This window comes from Schistocerca gregaria, chromosome 11 (assembly GCF_023897955.1).
Source record: "Schistocerca gregaria isolate iqSchGreg1 chromosome 11, iqSchGreg1.2, whole genome shotgun sequence".
Lineage (NCBI taxonomy): Eukaryota > Metazoa > Arthropoda > Insecta > Orthoptera > Acrididae > Schistocerca > Schistocerca gregaria.
Window position 1 is genome coordinate 143,350,750 of NC_064930.1, and position 26,226 is coordinate 143,376,975.

General features: G+C 44.4%; 1 protein-coding gene across 1 annotated transcript in view; it reads right to left on the bottom strand.

Moving 5' to 3' along the window:
• The window catches only part of LOC126295067 (nascent polypeptide-associated complex subunit alpha, muscle-specific form-like), a 396,552-nt gene that overhangs the window by 86,261 nt on the left and 284,065 nt on the right, over nt 1-26,226 (bottom strand). The window contains exon 2 of the mRNA XM_049987313.1: nt 13,547-13,608. Within this exon, the coding sequence (XP_049843270.1) occupies nt 13,547-13,580 (34 nt within the window). The 5' untranslated portion in view covers nt 13,581-13,608. The remainder of the gene's footprint in view (nt 1-13,546; nt 13,609-26,226) is intronic.

Here is a 26,226-nt window from a genome sequence, read left to right on the forward strand (position 1 = left end):
TTGATTACGGTATTTAAGTTAATAAGAAATACCCGCAATCTTTTAGAAAACAAAGGGCGAAAGAAAGTTTTTTAGGTGGAGGTGGGCGCAGACCCGCTACTTCTCTCTTCACAGCGCACAACGACAAAAACTTGGTTAAGAGTTCAATACGGCAGTCTGGCCACAGTATATGGTATACACTGTCTGAGGACTTCATTATTTATATTTAACTAATACAAATTGTATCGAAACAGCGGGCTTTTGATAATTATACGTGTGCCGTAGGATCCAAATTATGTACGAGGGTAATCCCAAAAGTGAGGACTGCTATTTTTTTTATAAGTACAGAACTCTGTTTGTGTGGCAGTTGGTCACACCGTTATGAAGAGTGCTTCACGCGCTGTGTGTAAACATGGGCACGCCGCTCCGAGTCTTGGCTCAGCAGCCGTTGAGAATGGAGCTCCCGTTGGATGTTATCGCCAAGTGCGACTTGACCGCAAAGGGACTGCGCCGATTGATATCCATCGCCAATTGACGGAAGTGTATGGTGAGTCGAGCACGGATGTCAAAAATGTTCGTAAGCGGTGTAGAGAGTTCGCAGTCTGCCGGTAAAATGAAAACCGTTTTTTGGAATTCGGAAAGGGCTATCGTTGGTAGACTTTATGCCCACTGGGACCACAGTTAACGCTGACAGGTACTGTGAGACTCTGAAAAAACTCAAACGGGCAATTCAGAACCGTAGAAGAGGAATGTTGAGCAAGGGCACACACATTCTCCGTGACAACGCTCGCCCACACATCGGCTCGACAAACCGGTGCTCTCCTGCAACAGTTTCAGTGGAACATAATCACCCACCCACCCTGACTATCATCTGTTCCCTAGGTTAAAAGAACATTTGGCCGGAAAGCGATTCAGTTCCGACGACGAGGTGAAAGAAGAGGTTCGTAACTTTCTGACCAGCACGGCGGCGAGCTGGTATGACGTGGGCATACAGAAATGGTGACTATGTCGAAAAAGAGCTAAATGCTCAAGCCGTAATGGCCGAGCGGTTCTAGGCACTTCAGTCTGGAAGAGCCCGACCGCTGGTTCGAATCCTGCCTCGGGCATGGATATGTGCGATGTCGTTAGGCTAGTTAGGTTTAAGTAGTTTAAGTTCTAGGGGACTGATGGCGTCAGATGTTAAGTCCCATAGTGCTCAGGGCCATTTGAACCATTCAAGCTGTAAACTGATGTAAACCATTGTAAAAATAAAGAGGACTATGTACTTGTAAAAACATTAGGAGACTTTACTTTTGGGATTACCCTCGTACTTACATAGCACACAAGTTACAACATTAAAAATTTCAAATACACGAAGCGGTTTATTCGCCGATATACCGTTTCCTGTGAATTTATTATAACAAACCGTAGCTGAACTAACGGTTTTTCAGAGATTCTCAATTTTCTGATGCTGTTAAACAGCTGATCTGCGTACCACGTAGCCTACGACAAAAAAACCCACTAAGTACGTAGTTTAGCTCAGTACAGTATGGTGGAGCTTACGTTCTGCACGTGGCGTCTCACAGGCCACGTTACTTTGCACGTGGCACGAATCTCACGTGCCAGATTCTTCACATTACAGGCTCCGCACTGTAGTGGAACGTGGAATTCCACGCTGTGACGTCACCATCTCCTCGATCACGTGCGTTTTTGCGTCCCGTGGAAAGACGGCTGAAGTACTCATGTTGACGATTCACGGCTGCACTAGCTTTCTGGCGTAGCGCTCATAAACTACACAAAGACACCATCCGTGTGAAAACCGTATCAACATCCGTACAATACTACTGAGATGAGGCTTCACACACGGAGAGAAGAACGCGGCACGCGACTTTTAAGTATTTACCGACACAGATGTCACAGGGTGGCCTCTATACAACTGAGTTGACTCTGCTCTGGGTACAGGTTCAGGGCGAGCATACGAGTTCCACTTCACTGACTTTGAGTGGACATCATTTTCATCTCATAATGAGACGCGTGCAGTTAACGAGGCTTCACTAACACACTTAAGGCCATTCAGTGTAACGCAACGAGATTACGCCATAACTTGATTTCACGGTCATTTGGAGCATTTAAATTGAGACCGACCATCCCTTTGTGTTAGAGGGTACACAGACGAAAGGGGCAATTACGTAGCAGAGGCACACGTACGCGAAACAGCGGCTATGCCAATACGTGCTGTGCAGGAAAAGTTGCAATCTGACTGCAACATGTAGACAGAGGTTAACAGTGCTGCCGTTTTAATGTTGCCGCGTGAGCTGCTACAAATGACCAACGTATCTGGTGACCGGAACTGTTTGTCAATAAAGGATGAAACCAATTTTTCAGCAGCTCTTAGGTGGTTGAACTACGACGCTGTCGAAGCTTGCAGTTTATTGGTCCGTGTTTCCTGGTACGTTTGCAAAATCGAACACACATTCTCCCTGACGCACAGCACTTTTCTACACACACAACATACACTTTTCTTCAACACCATTCCGTTAACCTAAGAAACTTAGGGTATACATTACTAAACTTAGGGTATACATTACTAAACTTAGGGTATACATTACTAAACTTAGGGTATACATTACTAAACTTAGGGTATACATTACTAAACTTAGGGTATACATTACTAAACTTAGGGTATACATTACTAAACTTAGGGTATACATTACTAAACTTAGGGTATACATTACTAAACTTAGGGTATACATTACTAAACTTAGGGTATACATTACTAAACTTAGGGTATACATTACTAAACTTAGGGTATACATTACTAAACTTAGGGTATACATTACTAAACTTAGGGTATACATTACTAAACTTAGGGTATACATTACTAAACTTAGGGTATACATTACTAAACTTAGGGTATACATTACTAAACGCTTTAAACGGTGAAACTGCCTCAGTTACTTCCCGGTCCAATTAAAATTTGATATTTCGTACGTACATATGATTACTGACTGAATTTAAAAATTTCAAATGCTGTCTCAGTCTGCGCATTAAGAGGACTAATCTTGCGTTAAAAGGCTAACACGATAGGCCTAATCCAAAGTCTACGGCTGGAAACTTAACCATAAAAACTGTCATGTTCGGCGATGTTCGTGGATGCATTAAACGCTTGCGCTTTAGCGCCTTCATGTCACACCAACTGAGGTGCACACGCAGTACTTAAGGCGGGAGAAGTCCTCTACAGACGCACGTCAAAGATTTATGTTCTGTCCCATTTGTGAACATAAATTCGGTGATAAAAACACTTCAGAACATTTGCAGCATCGGTATGGAGACTTAGGCCGTGAGCGACAGCTTCAGGCGACAAAACACAACCGCAGGTGTAGTTCCGGAAGTATCCTACGTGAGCGACGTCTGTGTCGCTGCCTGTCTCCCGCTGCAACTGGCGACGTTTGAATTCAAACGTGGTTCAGTCTCGTCGCTGCAGCACGCGCGACACACAGCGACAGCCACGAATTACTTAACACCTAGTTGCAGTGGCAATAGTCTGGATGATTGACTGATATGGCCTTGTAACAATAACCAAAACGGCCTTGCTGTGCTGGTACTGCGAACGGCTGAAAGCAAGGGGAAACTACGGCCGTAATTTTTCCCGAGGGCATGCAGCTTTACTGTATGATTAAATGATGATGGCGTCCTCTTGGGTAAAATATTCCGGAGGTAAAATAGTCCCCCATTCGGATCTCCGGGCGGGGACTACTCAAGAGGACGTCATTATCACGAGAAAGAAAACTGGCGTTCTACGGATCGGAGCGTGGAATGTCAGATCCCTGAATCGGGCAGGTATGTTAGAAAATTTAAAAAGGGAAATGGATAGGTTAAAGTTATATATAGTGGGAATTAGTGAAGTTCGGTGGCAGGAGGAACAAGACTTCTGGTCAGGTGACTACAGGGTTATAAACACAAAATCAAATAGGCGTAATGCAGGAGTAGGTTTAATAATGAATAAAAAATTAGGAATGCGGGTAAGCTACTACAAACAGCATAGTGAACGCATTATTGTGGCCAAGATAGATACGAAGCCCACACCTACTACAGTAGTACAAGTTTATATGCCAACTAGCTCTGCAGATGATGAAGAAATTGAAGAAATGTACGATGAAATAAAAGAAATTATTCAGATAGTGAAGGGAGACGAAAATTTAATAGTAATGGGTGACTGGAATTCGAGTGTAGGAAAAGGGAGAGAAGGAAACATAGTAGGTGAATATGGATTGGGGCTAAGAAATGAAAGAGGAAGCCGCCTAGTAGAATTTTGCACAGAGCACAACTTAATCATAGCTAACACTTGGTTTAAGAATCATGAAAGAAGGTTGTATACGTGGAAGAACCCTGGAGATACTAAAAGGTATCAGATAGATTATATAATGGCAAGACAGAGATTTAGGAGCCAGGTTTTAAATTGTAGGACATTTCCAGGGGCAGATGTGGACTCTGACCACAATTTATTGGTTATGACCTGTAGATTAAAACTCAAGAAACTGCAAAAAGGTGGAAATTTAAGGAGATGGGACATGGATAAACTAAAAGAACCAGAGGTTGTACAGAGTTCAGGGAGAGCATAAGGGAGCAATTGACAGGAATGGGGGAAAGAAATACAGTAGAAGAAGAATGGGTAGCTTTGAGAGATGAAGTAGTGAAGGCAGCAGAGGATCAAGTAGGTAAAAAGACGAGGGCTAGTAGAAATCCTTGGGTAACAGAAGAATTATTGAACTTAATTGATGAAAGGAGAAAATATAAAAATGCAGTAAATGAAGCAGGCAAAAAGGAATACAGATGTCCCAAAAATGAGATCGACAGGAAGTGCAAAATGGCCAAGCAGGGATGGCTAGAGGACAAATGTAAGGATGTAGAGGCTTATCTCACTAGGGGTAAGATAGATACTGCCTACAGGAAAATTAAAGAGACCTTTGGAAAAAAGAGAACAACTTGTATGAATATCAAGAGCTCAGATGGCAACCCAGTTCTAAGCAAAGAAGGGAAAGCAGAAAGGTGGAAGGAGTATATAGAGGGTCTATACAAGGGCGATGTACTTGAGGACAATATTATGGAATTGGAAGAGGGTGTAGATGAAGATGAAATGGGAGATACGATACTGCATGTAGAGTTTGACAGAGCACTGACAGACCTGAGTCTGTAGACAACATTCCATTGGAACTACTGACGGCCTTGGGAGAGCCAGTCCTGACAAAACTCTTCCATCTGGTGAGCAAGATGTATGAGACGGGCGAAATACCCTGACTTCAAGAAGAATATAATAATTCCAATCCCAAAGAAAGCAGGTGTTGACAGATGTGAAAATTACCGAACAATCAGTTTAATAAGCCACGGCTGCTAAATACTAACACGAATTCTTTACAGACGAATGGAAAAACTAGTAGAAGCCGACCTCGGGGAAGATCAGTTTGGATTCCTTAGAAATGTTGGAACACGTGAGGCAATACTGACCCTACGACTTATCTTAGAAGAAAGATTAAGGAAAGGCAAACCTACGTTTCTAGCATTTGTAGACTTAGACAAAGCTTTTGACAATGTTGACTGGAATACTCTCTTTCAAATTCTGAAGGTGGCGGGGGTAAAATACAGGGAGTGAAAGGCTATTTACAATTTTTACAGAAACCAGATGGCAGTTATAAGAGTTGAGCGACACGAAAGGGAAGCAGTGGTTGGGAAAGGAGTGAGACAGGGTTGTAGTCTCTCCCAGATGTTATTCAATCTGTATATTGAGCAAGCAGTGGAGTAGGTATTAAAATCCATGGAGAAGAAATAAAAACTTTGAGGTTTGCCGATGACATTGTAATTCTGTCAGAGACAGCAAAGGACTTGGAAGAGTAGTTGAACGGAATGGATAGTGTCTTGAAAGGAGGATATAAAATGAACATCAACAAAAGCAAAACGTGGATAATGGAATGTAGTCGAATTAAGTCGGGTGATGCTGAAGGAATTAGATTGGGAAATGGGACACTTAAAGTAGTAAAGGAGTTTTGCTATTTGGGGAGCAAAATAACTGATGATGGTCGAAGTAGGGAGGCTATAAAATGTAGACTGGCAATGGTAAGGAAAGCGTTTCTGAAGAAGAGAAATCTGTTAACATCGAGTATAGATTTAAGTGTCAGGAAGTCGTCTGAATGTATTTGTATGGAGTGTAGCCATGTATGGAAGTGAAACATGGACGATAAATAGTTTGGACAAGAAGAGAATAGAAGGTTTCGAAATGTGGTGCTACAGACGAATGCTGAATATTAGATGGGTAGATCACATAACTAATGAGGAGATATTGAACAGGATTGGGGAGAAGAGAAGTTTGTGGCACAACTTGACCAGAAGAAGGGATCGGTTGGTAGGACATGTTCTGAGGCATCAAGGGATCACCAATTCAGTATTGGAGGGCAGCGTGGAAGGTAAAAATCGTAAAGGGAGACCAAGAGATGAATACACCAAGCAGATTCAGAATGACAGGGGTTGCAGTAGGTACTGGGAGATGAAGAAGCTTGCACAGGATGGAGTAGCTTGGAGAGCTGCATCAAACCACAGTCTCAGGACTGAAGACCACAACAACAACAATAACATGATTTTAAAAATAAAATTCGGTGAAAAAATTTGATTCTTCCGCAACCTATAGCTTGATGTCCGTAAATGATAAACGTCAGAATTTATTTTCGTTATTCGTCATAGTTACTGTGCTGCTCGAAATTGAGTACATGGCTGCCCGAAATTTTTAAGAATTTGCAGAGGTAAAATCACATTGTGTACTTTTCCGTATAGTTAATTTAAGGCCATACATTATTGCGTATGAAATGTAACCAATATACCTAAACTGCAGTTAGAGTTGAGATCGGAACGGTATCTCTCTTCGCTCTTGAGATACTGGTTGTTATATCCGCGGACGCGTCGCTGGCGGCGCCTCCGAACCTTTGCTGCGCTTTGGCAATCAAGTGGTGGTAAAAATCGTCGTATCTCATAAAAAGGTTCAAGATATCGAAACGACGAATTTTGGAAATGACAGCACTCACGAAGGACTATTTTATCATATGATTAAAAAGTCGATGCGTTTTTGTAAATGCGTGAGCAGAGCGAAACCAAAGACTCCCTGTAACTTACACCATGAGGTTTTGACCAAATTTTCATAGCCAAACAAAGATAGAGACACACTTAAACAGGGTATCAAACTGACCATAATGAGGTCCAGTTTGGCATGTAAATATTTAACTGCTTGAAAGTTTCAGGGTAATGAATGAAAACTTAATTAATAAGCTGGGGAAACATTGAAATATTTCAAGAAAAGCTGCTGTAATGAAGTGTCAGAAATGTCATCTGTTAGAGGCGTAGCTATTTTCCAGATAAAAAGATACATTGGTGCGGTATTTAAATGTCAAAAAGGCTTCCTTCGAATCAAGTAAGTTAGGAAGGCAAACGAGGAGCCAGTAAATCATGCTTTCCGAGTAAAACTTGTAATTGAAAAATGAAAGAAATCACTCAAATATTTTATGAAATGATATGTGTAAAAGAAATAAGTAGATCAGAAAAACGTTCTACGTGCCTTTGAATGATGCTGGAAATCACGAGCAGCAAATAAGGTGTACCAAACTTTTTCCTAATGTTTTTTTATTTCATGCTTTAAGACAAATCATTACACAAAATGTTTGACTTTCTTTTAAAAATTTGTAAGCTTTACTTTTAGAGGGTATTTACAGTAGTTGAAACGGGTGGCCTTAACACTGACTGCTCATGAATTACGTTCGCAACATCAAACATATATAAAATTTCACGGTCCATTGTAATTTATTAAGAATTAAATGTGTGATATACTCGGATGTGTGTGAAGATCAAGTTCTTTGGCAAGACCTTAAAAATATAGTTGGCGATGTAGTGTAAACAGTATACATAAAACTTAGTATACAGAATCGTAAATGAGTCAGTATAAATACAAAAACTGCCGGGAATCGAACCCAGGACCTTTTCCAACACGTAATTATGTATTGTATACGCTACCCCTACACCACAGCTATTATTCAGAGGTATCAATCTATGTGCTTATGTTTGCATTTGGCGAAGTTAGTCAATGTAATAGTCATTCTTCCGAAATTATTGGCCGTTGAAAGTTAATCATCATGTAAAAAGAGAGAGAGAGAGAGAGAGAGAGAGAGAGAGAGAGAGAGAAAACAACATTTGTATTTGATTTATTGATGAGATAGTCCAATGCTCCTCTGCTCATTCACGTGTATTCGAAGAACAAGTCCGAATATCTTCTTAGTTGACGATATTATGAAATTCTCCATGGAGATTCCTCGCTTTGTAAATTTCATGCACAGCATTCCTCTTCGCTTTGTTTTCTTAAGAAAACTTAATTCTGCAGTCTTATTCTCCGGCTACAGTACTCTACAGAAAGAGCTGGTTGGCTCTAAGCAGCCATCTTGTAGCGCGACACGGCTGCTCGCACGCAGGACACCCAACGTTTTCGCCCGATGCTGCTGAGAGTGTCGCGTACCCAGAAGTCGCTCGCTTCTGTCGCTCACGTAAGACACGGCCTTAGGAGGATAGACAGCGCAACCTTCGAAAAACACAAGACTCGAATTGGAAAGGAAACTAACTGCAGATCTGTAAAGCAGAGTGCTGGGCACCTTCCAAAGAGACTGCTCGGAGAACACGTGCAATTGTGAAACATTACTCTGGTTTGTTCGACCTACGTGAAATATTACTAGCATGAAACATCCAACGTACGCAAGAGGGACACGACAGGCTTGTTGGAACTGTAGAAGAGCGCCACCGAAATAGCGAATAACATGGAGTGGCAGAGCCAAACTGTTCAGCGAAAGCCTGCTTACCGGGTTTTAAGAGCCTCTATTAAGTGAAAAATCTGAGCACGTTCTTCAGTGATGTATGTATCGCTTTGTGGAGGCCGCGAAATCTAGCTTAGAAGGGGACCCCACGAACTTCCCCTCACAGGTTTTACTCATATTGACAGAGTGTCCTAGGGTACGGCTAGGACTTCAAACGTAAGGAAAAAGGAAGACGAAACACACTACCGTTTACGGGGAACTAACCCTCTGACCGAACGCGCTGAGCTACCGTGGCGGCCCGGACTCGAACCCGGGTCTTCTTGCTTGCTAGGCGCAAATGCTAACCACTACACCACCGCAGTACAGTGGTCAACATTGCTGCACGAACTACCCAAGATGAGAGCCCTCCCCAACGCAAACTTCCGTTTATTTTCCCGTACACTGCCACTACTGCCAAGGCTCTCCGGCATTGGAATAGCACCCCAGCGCTGGACCTAATGGGAGTTTCCTGTATCATATTAGATCTTGTAATTAAATGTTTCCCTCAGACATTGGAGTCCGGGTTGGAGCACAAATTTTGATTCATTTCTCCCGCTTCGATCATTATCGTAGATAATGAAGAGACTTAAGTGTCTCAGGGAAACATTTAGTTACAAGATCTAATATGATACAGGAAACTCCCATTACGTCCAACGCTGGGATGCTATTCCAATGCCGGAGAGCCCTGGCAGTGTACGGCAAAATAAACGGAAGTTTGCGTTGGGGAGGGCTCTCATCTTGGGTAGTTCGTGCAGCAATGTTGACCACTGTACTGCGGTGGTGTAGTGGTTAGCATTTGCGCCTAGCAAGCAAGAAGACCCGGGTTCGAGTCCCGGCCACAGCACGAATTTTAATTCATTTCTTCTGCTTCGATCATTATCGTGTTCGGGGAAAATCGAATGTCAACACTTCAGGGCTGCTTATATATTTTGTATGGTCGCTAGACTCGAAGGAACCCGTCTGTGGTATGATCCAGTCTTCTCGCCGGTAACTTTGTTTTCCATTTCGAACGTAATTGTAACTACACATTTATTATGATTGTGCAAAAAAACTGGTTCAAATGGCTCTGAGCACTACGGGACTTAACATCTGAGGTCATCAGTCCCCTAGAACTTAGAACTACTTAAACCTAACTGACCTAAGGACATCACACATATCCATGCCCGAGGCAGTATTCGAACCTGCGACCGATGCGGTCGCGCTGTTCCAGACCGTAGCGCCTAGAACCGCACGGCCACCTCGGTCGGCATGATTGTGCGAATTATAAATTTCTTAATGATAAGATTTTCCCCTAGATCTTTCCCGGAAAATACGAAAAAGATGTTTTCGCAATGAAATTCGAAATATAAACATAAAAATATAAACGCGCAACTATCAATGAAATCAGTACAATCGTTTATGTTATTGTATCTACATTCATTTCAAGGATAACGTGTAGCCTGTGGAGCACTGCAGGATGGCACTGATCACAGAAACATGGAAAACAATGATTATTGTTACGTACGGCACTCGTAATGGACGCTGCATTTTTGTGTATGTTTCGGTTTTTTCAACGTGTCTACTGAAAAACAAACTTGGATCAGGTTCATAAACAGTTCTCGGTCATTAAATAATTTCGTGCCATACCACGCGTATCTACTGCGGGGATTATGATAAAAAAAAGGTATCGCCAGCGACATTGTATCCAGTCTTCGTGCTTATGAAACTAAACGCCTACACGCTCGCCTGCGGGTCTCTGGGATGTTGGCGGCCGTACAAACTATATCTGCGTGCCTAAAATTTTCAAAGTCGATCCCTTCAAAAAAACGGTCGGCAGTTGCGTCTTCCTGTTTACATAAGCTGAAGTCGTACTCCTATACCGCCTGGCAGTGTGAACCGCAGCAGACTTCTACCACCTTTGCAGGAATCCTTCAGCCCGTCTCTGCCACGTTCAATGATATCTTTCTCATTTGTTCCATCATCCTGTGTCACACTTCCCAAGTCCTTGCACCCTCCACCTTCTTCAGTTATTCACCTCCAATCTTAATACCGCTAGTTGGTCTTCCTTTCTTGCTAGATGTAACCAGGGTCTCACATTTGTTTACATTAAATTTCGTTCCATACTGTCTCTCAGTTTCTTCCCAAGCATTCAGCTGTTCCTGAATCTCCTCCTCCACGTTTTCCCAGATCATCAAGTCATCTGCAAACACCACTGCTTTCGTCTGATATCCCCCAGCTTTTCTGCCACCTTAGTCATTATCTCATCCACCACCACTATGAACTGCCTCGTTTGACGCCACTTACTCGCTGGAACCAACCAGTCCTTCCATTTCTCCAGTTTCGCACAACTCACACTTGGACAATGCATCTCCCCCACTCTTACCAGACTTTTCTTCTTCAGACTGTCTAGTCTCTTTTCTATATCGAGAAAGGCCATCACGAGGGTCTTCCCCAAACTCATGGTGGTGGTCCAGCAGGTGACTCACTGCAAATACGTCGTCACAGGCTGACCTCCCAGACCTCAAGCCGCGCTGTTTCTCTCGACTGACATATCTCGGCACAGTGTGACGCCCCCTTAGTTTCTTCAGTCCTTCCTGCTGCCTTTCTTCAATGTAAGGACAATTAGCAGCCGATTTCTAATGTTGTGGAGTCGTCTTCTCATTCCACACAACCCTCGTCACACGACACAGCTACCGTGTACCATGTCCCCTGCTGCTTTACCCATTTCGACGCTTACTTCGTCCACACCTGGTGCCTTCCCTCCTTTCGCCCCTTCCACTCGCACTTCATTCCTCTTCCCCCCGCACCAAGAGTTTCTTCCTTCTACACCGTCTTCACTGTCGCTTTATTATTAACCTCTTCCCCAAAGTACACGATAACAGACGCAAAAAAGTTGAGTAACAGTGCCCCTAAAACGTGTACCTTAAGAGTTAGGGCAGTACTTCAACTTCGATCTCTTCTACTACAAGCTCTTTGGTTTGCATGTCTCGGTACGACAATGCATCAGCACACACCAAAGCAGTTGTGGTCGCAAAATTAATGGAAGCAGGATTCCAACTCGTTTCACATCCCCCTTATTCTACACACTTGGCTCCCTCGGAATACTATTTGTTCCTCAATTTGAAGAAATAGCTGTCGGAACAAGGATTTTATTCAAACGAGGAGGTGATTGCAGCAACTAACAGCTATTATGCAGACTTGGGCAATTCCTATTATTCGGAAGGGATCAACAAATTAGAACAGGGTTGAAAAGCGTAATGTCTGAAAGGAGACTAAGTCGAAAAATAAAAAGGGGTTTGCCCGAAACACATATCTTTTGTTTTTGCACTGACTTTTCAAACGGCCCTCGTACTGACAACCACAATAAAAATACTTATATCGTCTTGTAGTGTGAGATGCCTTACAGCTTGTGTGCAATCGGGCTGACTAATGGGGTTGTGTCGATTTCCGTGTACAAACGCAGTATACGAGAAAAACAGCGACACAGGAACGAGCCGATTACGACACTGGAGCAGTGAGAAGTTTAGCCCAAGGCGAGGCAGGCTGGAGAACGTCATTGACAGTGATCTGGAACGACTAGCAGCACGTTTCCAGCCACGTCCGCGGAGCAGTATGTCTACATCTACATGATTACTCTGCAATTCACATTTAAGTGCTTGGCAGAGGGTTCATCGAACCACAATCATACTATCTGTCTACCATTCCACTCCCGAACAGCGCGCGGGAAAAACAAACACCTAAACCTTTCTGTTCGAGCTCTGATTTCTCTTATTTTATTTTCATGATCATTCCTACCTATGTAGGTTGGGCTCAGCAAATTATTTTCGCATTCGGAAGAGAAAGTTGGCGACTCAAATTTCGTAAATCGATCTCGCCGCGACGGAAAATGTCTTTGCTGTAATGAGTGCCATCCCAACTCGCGTATCATATCTGCCACACTCTCTCCCCTATTACGTGATAATACAAAACGAGCTGCCCTTTTTTGCACCCTTTCGATGTCCTCTGTCAATCCCACTTGGTAAGGATCCCACACCGCGCAGCAATATTCTAACAGAGGACGAACGAGTGTAGTGTAAGCTGTCTCTTTAGTGGACTTGTTGCATCTTCTAAGTGTCCTGCCAATGGAGCGCAACCTTTGGCTCGCCTTCCCCACAATATTATCCATGTGGTCTTTGCAACTGAAGTTGTTCGTAATTTTAACACCCACGTACTTAGTACAATTCTCGAGGCTGTCAATTCAACTATTTATCGAGTAATCGAATTCCGACGGATTTCTTTTGGAACTCATGTGGATCATGTCACACTTTTCGTTATTTAGCGTCAACTGCCACCTGACACACCGTACAGCAATCTTTTCTAAATCGCTTTGCAACTGATACTGGTCTCCGGATGACCTTACTAGACGGTAAATTACAGCATCATCTGCGAACAACCTGAGAGAACTGCTCAGATTGTCACCCAGGTCATTTATATAGATGAGGAACAGCAGAGGTCCCAGGACGCTTCCCTGGGGAAATAGTGACGCGCGGCGCACATCGCCAAGAGGTCGTGGGTTCTGGCCGCTGCTGACAGAGGGGCTTCCAGGCGGCGCCGCGGAAGCTGCAAGGCAGGAACGAAAGCAACATTTCCACGGCTATTTGGGAGGAGATGTTGTCACTTGAAGGTCTTTGCGTAGTTTTCTCATCAAGTCAGTACAAGTGGAGAGAGAGAGAGAGAGAGAGAGAGAGACTCACCCGTGTCGCCCTTGTTGGACACCCCGTCCCTCATGGCAGGCCATCACACATGGCGGGGACACCTGCAACACACAACACACACTGAGAGCGTTCACACCAAAACACACCACACTACACTGCACTACAGCACAACACAAGAGCGCGTTTAAAATCAGTTGCGACTGTTGACAGTCAGTACGCAGGTCAGATAACATAATAGTTACGATTTTTTTAAATCCAGTGATTCTTTTTGGCACACTCTGCATACATAGTGTCCCACCTCCTTCTCGCTTTAACCGCCCCTCCCCCCCATCCACACACGCAAAAAGTGTAAATGGGAAAGGTTGGTCACTTACTACAACTTTCGCGCTATACGCGACGTTTTATGTCATTGCGTCACTGTTGCTGATTCTATTGACCAGAGATTGTACACACGTTATGGACATGAGTTTCCGAAGCCAACTATAAAATTACGTTCTACGACACACAGATTGCGAGGTACGGCGTGATAAAAATTGAGTCGGCCGGCGTGGCCTAGCGACTGGAACTGCGCGACCGCTACGGTCGCAGGTTCGAATCCTGCCTCGGCCATGGATGTGTGTGATGTCCTTAGGTTAGTTAGGTTTAATTAGTTCTAAGTTCTAGGAGACTGCTGACCTCAGAAGTTAAGTCGCATAGTGCTCAGAGCCATTTGTAGCGGACAAAAAGTTTCAAAAAGATCTGAAATTAGAAGCGAAGTTTGTTGGAAGTCATTATTCTCTTGCACTCCGTGGGCCGCATGATAGATACACAGTTTCCAACTATAATACTTGGCTTATTCTGTTCAAACTTTAACCTTCGATAATGCCAGTTAATTTATTATATAACATAATGGATAGATAATGAAAGCAATTAAAATTTTTACAATAATTATATGAAATAGAGAATATGAAATTTTTGTTCCACCCGAGAGCCATTGGGCAGACAACCCGCAACTGTAACTTGTGGCCGTCTCAGCCACCTAGGAACACAGGTACTCTGACTTTCATGTGGTTAGTAATCAAAGACTATAAGGCTATTTATTAAAGAAAATTGCCATTCTGTTTTACACCAAAATACAGGGTGCCGCACGAGGTATATTTAGGCACATTAGAGAAACCAAAACTGTTTGATGAACGTGGTCTTCAGGATGCATAATTTAAGAGCTGGGGCCACTTTTCAGCAGAAGAAAACGTCTTTCAGAGTAGCTAAGATGAACTACTCACAGCTCTCAAGACACGCACATAGAGGCTTTAATTTTCCGAGCCCGAAGAACACTAAAATACAGTGTTATAAAAACTGCACTCTAATATGAATTACGGGGAATGTCATAGTTTGTGAGGTTGGGTGTTGAGCACGTCCCAGGGACCGCTCAGGCTACAACAGAGCAGCGAGAGCCCGCAGTTCCGGCCGCCGCACTCTCCCACGACTCGACGCCACCGTTTCAGTGGCACGCCACTCTCGCACCTTGTCGCCCCTTTCTCAACCTGTTGGCGGTTTCGCACGCCTCGTGCTGGAGATGACAGCCGCGCCACCAAAACTTGCTGTATATTCCAACGCGTTTCTGCGGTACCGACTAAGGCTGGGGAAAAAAAATTGTCCCAATTTTGGCCACCAGGTGCAATCTGACGCTGCGACTGCAATAAAGACGTGTAGAAATGCTGCAACATGTAATGGATTAGGAACGGAACGTGGGCAGAAAAGTTTGTCAAATTCGCTATTTCCTATCCACGAGTTTGTCAAACAAAAACACGGACGTACCTACTAGGTTTGTCAAATTTAATCTCACTTTTGTAGCAGTTGGAAAAGTGTGGGAAGTGTTTCACGGTAATGGGCAATATACAAAGTGCACTGCAGAAAACGAACTTTAAATATTCGAAATCTACCCTAGTTGTCAGAAATGTTAAAGTTACAGATAATAATTCTGCGTCCAATAGGCTCAAGTTTCACAAACACATGACTGTGCAGACTGTCAAATTCCTTTGTCAGATCTGTCCTACGTCATATATTTCTCTCTTAACATAATCTGTGTTTGACAAACAGGTCAAACAAAGCATCAGCACTGAGAAATATTAGGTTGGCGCGTAAGTTCGTAGCATTTTTCCATAATAAAAAACAACACATACATGAACAAGTCGAGCCGTGTTCGGATCGCATTTTCATCCGGAAAGAAATTAGATTGATGGTTGTTCCACAGAGATCCGAAAAGGTGAAATTCTGGGAGAGCAAGATTAGGCGAACAAGGTGGGTGCGGAATGACTTCCCAACCCAGTAACAGAAGTAGCATCACTTCACGCACTCTTCCCGGTCACCGTTCTCAGACTGTTCCTCCAAGACGCGAAGCAGCTCGTAGTAGACCACCCCATCGCTGTTCCACTAGATGTACGATGTTATCTTTTGTGGATCCCCGGAGGTCCTCGTACGAAAAGTTGCTACTTTCTTTGGGTTCAACCATTCCTTTCTTTTCCTTCCTTTCCAGTAGCGTAAAGACACCATTTGTCGTAAGCGGTAACGATACACGATAGACTTCAGCCAACTGATAAGGAGCAAGTAGTGATGCACACATGGACACCCTCCAATTTCCGTCATTTTGGCTTTAGCGTTCGGTACCCCCTTGGATGCAACTGTAGCACGATTGTGTAATGATGAGAATTCATCACATCTGCCAGTTCTCTAGTAGAGTGACGTGGATCATTGTGGATTAATGGGTTTAAACGATCTTCGTGGAACCACCACGGTCTTCCCGAATGTGGAGAGTCACTAATGTCACAACAATCCTTCATAAAACGAGAAAACCATTTCTTTGCGTTGCTCTCTCCAGTGGCTGCCACCGCTGTTGTCGCGCTCTCTATTGAACTCAAATAGAAGAATATGTCGCAAGTGTTATGATTTCCCCACTTTCTAGCATCCACAGCTCCTTCACTACCCTCAAACGACGATATGACGAAATGTAACCACCTCAGATATCAACAGTGAACTACGAATAAGAAAACGACAATCGATAAATAAACCCACAGAAACTCGAATACCAACATTCAAAACAAAATAGCTACGAAGTTAAGCACCGATCTAATATTAATCGCCGCTTACACAATTTGTCGAGTATGAGCAACGCAGAAGTCGGCGAGATGTACAAGCGCCAGATTTCCACCTGGTGGCCAAAATTGGAACTATTTTTTTCCAGAGTGCAAATCGGTTCCGCATTAACGCAATTAGAATATCTACCACGTTTCTCTACCATATGATTATTACACCTCAATGCTACTTATAAACCGTCTTGATTGCAAAAAGCCGGCCGCAGTGGCCGTGAGGTTCTAGGCGCTACACTCCGGAACCGAGCGATCGCTACGGTCGCAAGTTCGAATCCTCCCTCGGGCATGGATGTGTGTGATGTCCTTAGGTTAGTTAGCTTTAATTAGTTCTAAGTTCTAGGCGACTGATCACCTCAGAAGTTAAGTCGCATAGTGCTCAAAGCCATTTGAACCATTTGATTGCAAAAATGTTTACTCAAATGACCGGTATCAGTTGCTCTACAATCACCCCAGGTTACAGGAGTAACCCGTCCACACACAGCAACCTTCACATGCTGCGTCACATCCGAAATTGCACATCTGAAGATGGTTCTAGAGGAACCGAAACCGGTCTTGTGAATAAACATTTTTTTTGCAATCAAGACAGATAATAACTAACACTGTATAACCAGTGACTCAGTTATCCTTTCAGACATTGTGTCTCTCTTTGCTTCTCAATGGTCGCTCCTGACGTATCGCTGAACACTATTAATTCCTCTTCGGAGAAACTGTATAGCATTCAAGTGCAAAAAGGTGCGTACGGCGAGAATCGAACGAGCGACCATACCGTGGAGTTAACTCAAGTTTAATTAGCGTGATTCGAAAGTCGTCGAAGAAGATTTTTCTTGCATTTTCCGAGTGGTGCGTAGCAGTGCTTCAGGAAACAATTGTCCACGTGATCCGCCCTCGTAGGCGCTGAGCTCGCCTGGCTGGATAGGCCGCACCGCACGACGCGCCCTCTTTGCAGAGTTGCCTGCCTCCCAGGCGCCTGCTGTAACTGGCCCGTTTTCTGATTACAGGAGAACCAGGCGTACTTTACACTGGACCCAGTAGCTAACACAAGTGAAAGCAGACAGTTCGACAGTGTTCGACTACCGATAGCTCGTATTGTGAGGACAGGCGTTTACACCGGAGGGAACGGAAGACAACACGAGATAACCAACTCGGCCCACGAACGCTGTGTTATTGTTTTCTGCCGCTGATAGTCACCATGCAGGATACAGCAGGACACACTTAGGGCCTCAATGCAAACCTCTCACATTCACAAAGAGATTATTTGGCATGCCAAGTGAACTTTTGTTGACGAAGTAATCAAAATGGGGTAGGAAAACAACAATTCAGTTGTCTGTATTTAAGTGTAAACGTCAGATGCGTCCGATTAAAATTACTTGATAGAAGACGTCTCTTACTTGCCGCTACGGCGACACAGAAAACACAGCGGGTCACTCCACAATGCTGTTAATGTTAGAAGCCGCGAGGTATGGCGGGAATTCGAGATGCACCATCGAGTGCTGATTTTAAGAGACTGAACTGCGGCAGACGACACGTTGTGTATCCCTGAATATAGACCAGGAAACGGCGGTCAGCAAGCTGCGACACAACTGAAATCACGATCGCTTTGTTTACGGCAATTACAGTTAACCTCGACCTAACTGGAGACAAAGAAACTTGTTTCAACGTCAAAAGTATACTGTGATTTCGCGCTATCAGTGTTTACCTGAAAACACCGTCACACTTCTAGCTACACCAGCTGCCGCATTAGTAATGGACGGCCAGTCCTTGTAGGTATTTGGTTGCAGATTCCAAACGAAAAAAGAATGATACGAAGAAAAAACTCAACAGCATTATGAAAACGAAGTGGCAAAGAAACAGAAATTAAAAAATTACATTTAAACCAATTCATTCATTAAGAGCATAATGAAACACTTTTGAGACTTAAAAATAAATAAATAAATAAATCGATGCACTTAACGAGTTTCGAACCCAGAACCTTTTACATGTCAAGTTAGTGTGCGAACCATTACACTACGCCACAACACAGTTATATTTACCACTGTGGTGACTCAATCGCCAACTGTCAGTAGCAGTTTTCAAAACTTCGGCTTCACGCAGTGTCGTGCGAAGTTCAGCTAATGTAAGCTGCTCTCTGTGATTATGATAACTGTACAAATGGCGCTGATTGGCGTCTTCTGCGGATGTAACCACTATTGTTTGGTTAGTGCTGCGGATGAAAAGTGTGTCATTCGTCAGCATGGTTTTGTGTGTGTGTGTGTGTGTGTGTGTGTGTGTGTGTTTTTGATGTGCTTGTCAAGTGAGCGCAATAGGAAGTAAAAGTGAGACACACACTATTCTGGATCCAAAAAAACGAAGAAAGAATGCTGTACAAGAAATTTGAAGTGAGTTCACCAATTGTTTTGTGCATTTTGGCAACGGCGGACGGTTCGTTAGTAACGTCGAGCGCTCTGATCGAAAGAAACCAGTTCCAACGTGTGAAATATTAACAGTCAAGTAATTTTAATCGGACTATAGTGCACTCAACACTTAACTGCAGTTCCAGCTTTCCTCAGCACTGTTCGCCGGTCGCGGTGGCCGTGCGGTTCTAGGCGCTGCAGTCCGGAACCGCGGGACTGCTACGGTCGCAGGTTCGAATCCTGCCTCGGGCATGGATGTGTGTGATGTCCTTAGGTTAGTTAGTTGTAAGTAGTTCTAAGTTCTAGGGGACTGATGACCTAAGATGTTTAGTCTCATAGTGCTCAGAGCCATTTTGAACCTTAGCACCGTTCCAAAATCTTTCCCGATACGTCGCTGATCGAATTGCTATCGTCTCCTTGCAATTGGGTAGGAAACTTAGCGTGAATGTACTAATTACGGACGACCAAGATAACTCGAAGAACAATCTTCTTTTTAGCAACTGGATACATTTACGTTAGAAATTGCTCCGTATTTCAGTAGATGCTATATCGTTAAAATTTCTTATGTCTGCAGTGACATATACGAAAGGCTTCCAGGATTTCAGTGAATACGTTCGTAGGAGACGAGATGCTGGCAGAAGTAAGGCTGTGAGGACGGGGCGTGAGTCGACCTTGGGTAGCTCAGTTGGTAGAGCACTTGCCCGAGAAAGGCAAAGGTCCCGAGTTCGAGTCTCGGTCTCCGGCACCCAGTTTTAATCTGCCAGGAAGTTTCATATCAACGCACACTCCGCTGCAGAGTGAAAAATCTCATCCTGGTATTATTGAATGGTTTGTAGAAGTTACCTGAGCGTGCCCGCAAATCCATTAGTGTACGCGAGTATTGTATTATGACATTGCAGTCACCCCCCCCCCCCCCCCCCTGTAAGTGGTACAGCAATAGGACGTACCCTGCTGCCGTGCACTTTGCAGAGTGTAGGCCGGAGCCGGCGTCCAGCAGCAGCCTCCAGCCTCCTGGAGGCTCCAGGCAGGCTGCGTCGATGGGTCGATAGCGGCCCGCGCAGCCACAGCCCCGCCCCGGCAGCGCCGCCACCCTGCCCTGCCCTGCCCTGCCTCACTGGCAGCACACCACCCTCAGGCGCGCTAAGCCCTCACCGCCACACACCTCTTCCCACTGCAGCCCAACCCTCCGCGGTCGGAAACTCCTCAGCCTGGGTCTCACGTGAAATATACGTACAACACTCATTCCATCTCTGCAGAGGGTGCACAAAAATGTGTAAATACCACCCCCCCCCCCCCCACACACACACACGCGCGCGCTATACATTATCATGCCTAATCCGGTATAGGGAAACCGTCGCGATTCAAAACGGCTCCCAGACGTCTCGAACTAGATAAATACACTAAATAATGGTTCAAATGGCTCTGAGCACTATGATACTTAACATCTATGGTCATCAGTTCCCTAGAATTTAGAACTACTTAAACCTAACTAACGTAAGGACACCACACAACACCCAGCCATCACGAGGCAGTGAAAATCCCTGACCCCGCCGGGAATCGAACCCGGGCGTGGGAAGCGATAACGCTACAGCACGACCACGAAATGCGGGCTACACTAAATAGCCAAAGGAACCAGTACACAACTGACACCATGAATCCTGCAGGACTGTCCATAAACCCGTAAGAGTACGACGGGGGGGGGGGGGGGGGGGGGGAATCTCCTCTGAACAGCACGTTGCAAGACATCCGGGATATAGCTGAATAATGTTCATGTCTGTAGCCATTCTGCGCGTGTGGGGTGCCGCATTGTCCTGCTGGAATTGCCCAAGTCCGTCGGAATGCGCAATGGACATGAATGGATGCAGGTGATCAGACGGGATGCTTACGTATGTGTCACGTGTCAGAGTCGTATCTAGGCGTATCAGGGGTCCCACAACACTCCCCAAGCCCCACACCACCACAGAGCCTCCACCAGCTTCAACAGTCCCCTGCTGGCATTGAGGGCCCAAGAATTGATGAGGTTGTCCCCATACCTGCACACGTTCACCACCCGCTCGATGCAATCTGAAAGGCGGCTCGTCTGACCAGCAACACGTTTCCAGTCATCGACAGTCTAAAGTCGTTGTTGGGGAAGCGAGGCGTAAGGCTTCGTGCCGTGCAATCATCGAGGGTACGCGAGTGGGCCTTCGGCTGCGAAAGCTCATGTCGGCGATGTTTCGTCGAATGGTTCGCACGCTGACACTTGCTGGTGGCCCAACATCGAAATCTGCAGCAGTTAGCGGAAGGCTTGCCCTTCTGTCACGCTGAACGCTTCTCTTCAGTCGTCGCCGGTCCCGTTTCTTGCAGGACCTTTTTCCGGCCGCAGCGATGTCGGACATTTGATGAGTTACCGGATTCCTGATATTCACGGTACACTCGTGAAATGGTCGTACGGGAAAATCCGCACCTCATCGCTACGTCGTAGATGGTGTGTCCCATCGCTCTTACGCCGACTATAATACCACGCTCAAACTCACTTAAATCTTGGTAACCTGCCACTGTAGCAGCAGTAACCGATCTAACGACTGCGCCAGACACTTGTTCTCTTCTACATGTGCTGCGACCGCAGGATCGCATTCTGCCTGTTTACATATCTCTGTATTTGAATACGCATGGCTATACCAGTTTCTTTGGCGCTTCAGTGTGTACCGAACTATCACACGTTAGGCACAACACTTACTTTGTAACTCTTACTGTCTCTCACATCACTAAAATTTACATGATTTGGATGTAGATTCATGTGTACGACATTTGACAGCACTTTGACAAATAGAACTACTTAAACGTAACCAACCGGAGGACTTCACACACACCCATGCCCGAGGCAGGATCCGAACTCGCGACCGTAACCAGGCTGAAGCCCCCAGAACCGCTCCGCCACGTCGGCCGGCCTCTACCCTTCACTTCCACATCAATAAATTACGAATCTTGTCAACAGCAAATGTCTTATTCGTGAAACAAATCAGGTGATTTATCGTGCGCCACCCTGTAACAGAAAATCAGCAGTACCTGGCAGAATTCTGTTATTCTTTATGTTCTTTCGTGATAAATAAATTCTGGACACGTAACATAAATAAATTACTTAAGCTTTTTTATGATGCGTGTACGTTCCTTTTAAAGAGCAACTTCCGTAATGTACTGTTTTATAATGCTCATAAATCCTCCAGTTGGCAAAACTGACAGACATATGGACAGTTTTTAAATCACGTATAACGGACGCGCGCATCCAGCTCTAGGAATGTGCTGCATACGACACCAAGGCGCATGCATTTTTGAACTTCATATTTGTAAACCGACTCTTTTTTTCCATCGCAAATTCAGTTACGATTTTAAAAAAAATGCATTCGACACAAAAGAAAATAAATTATGATAAATTGCGAGTGTAAAAATTCTCGTAGGAGCATGTTCACTGCTATTGGCCGTGGTTCTTATCAACGAAAACACTACCTAAGAGCCAGCCGGTGTGGCCGAGCGGTTCTGGGCACTACAGTCTGGAACCGCGCGACCATTACGGTCGCAGGTTGGAATCCTGCCTCGGGCATGGATGTGTGAGATGTCCTTAGGTTAGTTAGGTCTAAGTAGTTCTAAGTTCTGGGGTACTGATGACTTCAGAAGTTAAGTGCCACAGTGCTCAGAGCCGTTCCACGTACTTCGGACAGAGGGGCTGCTGGACTTTTTCTGGGTGCACATTTGAATGGGCGTAGTTGACGAGCCACCCGCTCGACACGCGAACGCACCAGGAAGTAGCTCCGACACGTGCTACAGTAGGAAGTACCCTCCGCCATACTCTCCACAGCTGCGCGTGCAGAGTGCGTGCAGGAATCACTGGTTGGGGCAGACGGCCGTCCCCCTGGATGCCGTAAGTCGCGCCATTCAGTAAACAGCAGCAGAAGCCGGTCTCCGACCTGCACTGTCTACAGCCCACACGTGGCAACCCAGCACTGAGTCAGCGGAACCCAGACCGCTTCGCTGGGCAGTGTATGTGTATGTGTGATAGACGTTCGCTCAACAGACACACGCACACGCACACGCACACACACACAACCCGCTCATTTGTGGTAGTGGGTGGTTCTCAGTTGAAACTACAGTTAAAAACAGTATGTATACGCCTCCGTAGAAATGTTGGAACACGTGAGGCAATACTGACCCTACGACTTATCTTAGAAGCTAGATTAAGGAAAGGCAAACCTACGTTTCTAGCATTTGTAGACTTGGAGAAAGCTTTTGACAATGTTGACTGGAATACTCTCTTTCAAATTCTGAAGGTGGCAGGGGTAAAATACAGGAAGTGAAGTGCTATTTACCATTTGTACAGAAACCAGATGGCAGTTATAAGAGTCGAGGGTCATGAAAGGGAAGCAATGGTTGGGAAGGGACAGTGTTCTAGCCTCTCCCCGATGTTATTCAATCTGTATATTGAGCAAGCAGTAAAGAAAACAAAAGAAAAATTTGGAGTAGGTATTAAAATCCATGGAGAAGAAATAAAAACTTTGAGGTTCGCCGATGACATTGTAATTCTGTCAGAGACAGCAAAGGTCTTGGAAGAGCAGTTGAACAGAATGGACAGTGTGTTGAAAGGAAGATATAAGATGAACATCAACAAAAGCAAAACGAGGATAATGGAATGTAGTCGAATTAAGTCGGGTGATGATGGGGGAATTAGATTAGGCAATGAGACACACGAAGTAGTAAAGCAGTTTTGCTATTTGGAGAGCAAAATAACTAATGATGGTTCAAGTAGAGAGGATATAAAATGCAGACTAGCAATAGCAAGGAAAGCGTTTCTGAAGAAGAGAAATTTGTTAACATCGAGTACAGATTTAAGTGTCTGGAAATCTTTTCTGAATATATTTGTATGGAAGTGAAACATGGGCGATAAATAGTTTGGACACAAAGAGAATAGAAATGTGGTGCTACAGAATAATGCTGAAGATTGCATGCGTAGATCACATAACTAATGAGGAGGTATTGAATAGAACTGAAGAGGAGTTTGTGGCACAACTTGACTAGAAGAAGGGATCGGTTGGTAGAACATGTTCTGATGCACCAAGGGATCACAAATTTAGTATTGGAGGGCAGCGTGGAGGGTAAAAATCGTAGAGGGAGACCAGGAGATGAATACACTAAGCAGATTCGGAAGGATGTAGGTTGCAGTAAGTACTGGGAGATGAAGAAACTTGCTGAGGATGGAGTAGCATGGAGAGCAGTCTCAGGACTGAAGACCACAACAACAACAAGACCTCGGGAAAAATCCGGGAATTTTTTCATCCGGGAGAAACCAGGGAATTTTTCATTGTTTCAGTTTTCAGTTAAATTTTTGTAATTTTGACTGGTAACAACCGACACTGTGACAAAAAATATTACTATTCCCGCCACTCCAGGATAATACTACATCTACATGGTTACTCTGATATACATACTTAAGTGCCTGGCAGAGGGTTCATCGAACCATTTTCATACTACTTCTCTACCATTCCACTCTCGAATGACGCGTGGGAAAAAGGAACACCTACATCTTTCCGTTCGAGCTCTGATTTCTCTTACTTTATTTTGATGATCATTTCTCCCTACCTACGTGGGTGTCAACAAAATATTTTCGCATTGGGAAGAGAAAGTTGGCGATTGAAATTTCGTAAATAGATCTCGCCGCAAAGAAAACCGCCATTGTATGAGTGACTGCCGCCCCAACTCGCGTATTATATCAGTGACACTCTCACCCCTATAGTGTGATAACACGAAACGAACTGCCCTTCTTTGCGCTTTTTCGAACACCTCCGTCAATCCTATCTCGTAAGGATCCCAAACCGCGCAGCAATATTCCAGCAGAGGGCGGACAAGTGTAATGTAGACTGTCTCTTTAGACGGTTTGTCGCATCTTCTAAGTGTTCTGCCAACAAAGCGCACTCTTTGTTTCGCCTCCCCTCAATATTAACTATTTGGTCTTTCCAATTAAAGTTGCTCGTAATTGTAATTCCTAGGTATTTAGTCCAATTGACAGCCCTTAGATTTGTGCGATTTATCGTATACTCAAAATTTATCGGATTTCTTTCAGTCCCCGTGTGGATAATCTCGCACTTTCCTTTGTTTAGTGCCAGCTGCCACTTTTCGCACCACACAGAAATTCTCTCTAGATCATTTTGTAATTGGAATTGATCGTCTGGGGATTATACTAGACCGTAAACTACAGCGTCATCTGCAAATAATCAATCAGATTATCACCTAGATCATTTATGTAAATCAGAAACAGCAGAGGGCCTATGAGACTGCCTTTCGGAACGCCAGATATCACTCCTGTTCTACTCGATGATTTACGTCTCTCACTACGAACTGTGACCTCTCTGAGAGGAAATAACGAACCCAGTCACACAACTGAGACGATACTTCACATGCAAGCAATTCGATTAAGTCACTTGTGAGGAACGGTATCAAAAGCCTTCTCGAAATCTAGGAATATGGAATAGATCTGAGATCCCTTTTGCCGACAGCACTCATTACTTCATGGCAATAAATAGCTAGCTGTGTTGCACGAGATCGATATTTTTTGAATCCGTGTTGGTTATGTATCAATAAGTCATTTCCTTAAGGTGATTCGTAACGTTCGAGTACAGTATATGCTCCAAAATCCTACTGCAAATTGAGGTCAGTGATATGGGTCTGTAATTCAATGGGTTACACCTATTTCCTTTCTTGAATATTGGTGTGAACTGTGCTACTTTTCATTCTTTAAGATCAGACCTTTCGTCAAGTGAGCGGTTCTATATGATTGCTAAGAAAGGCGCTATTGTGTCTGCATACCCTGAAAGGAACCTGACTAGCATAACATATGGACCGTAAGACTTGCCTTTCTTAAGTGATTTGAGTTGTTTCGTAACACCTAAGATATCTACTGTTATGTCACTTATGCTACTGGTGTACTTTACATACGACCAGAATGCCTTTGGGTTTTCTACCATATTTTGAGACAATGTTTCATTGTGGAAACTATTAAATCATTTCGGACAACCTCTATGGCCGAGCGGTTCTAGGCGCTTCAGTCTACATCTACATCTACATCTACATGACTACTCTGCAATTCACATTTAAGTGCTTGGCAGAGGGTTCATCGAACCACAATCATACTATCTCTCTACTATTCCACTCCCGAACAGCGAGCGGGAAAAAC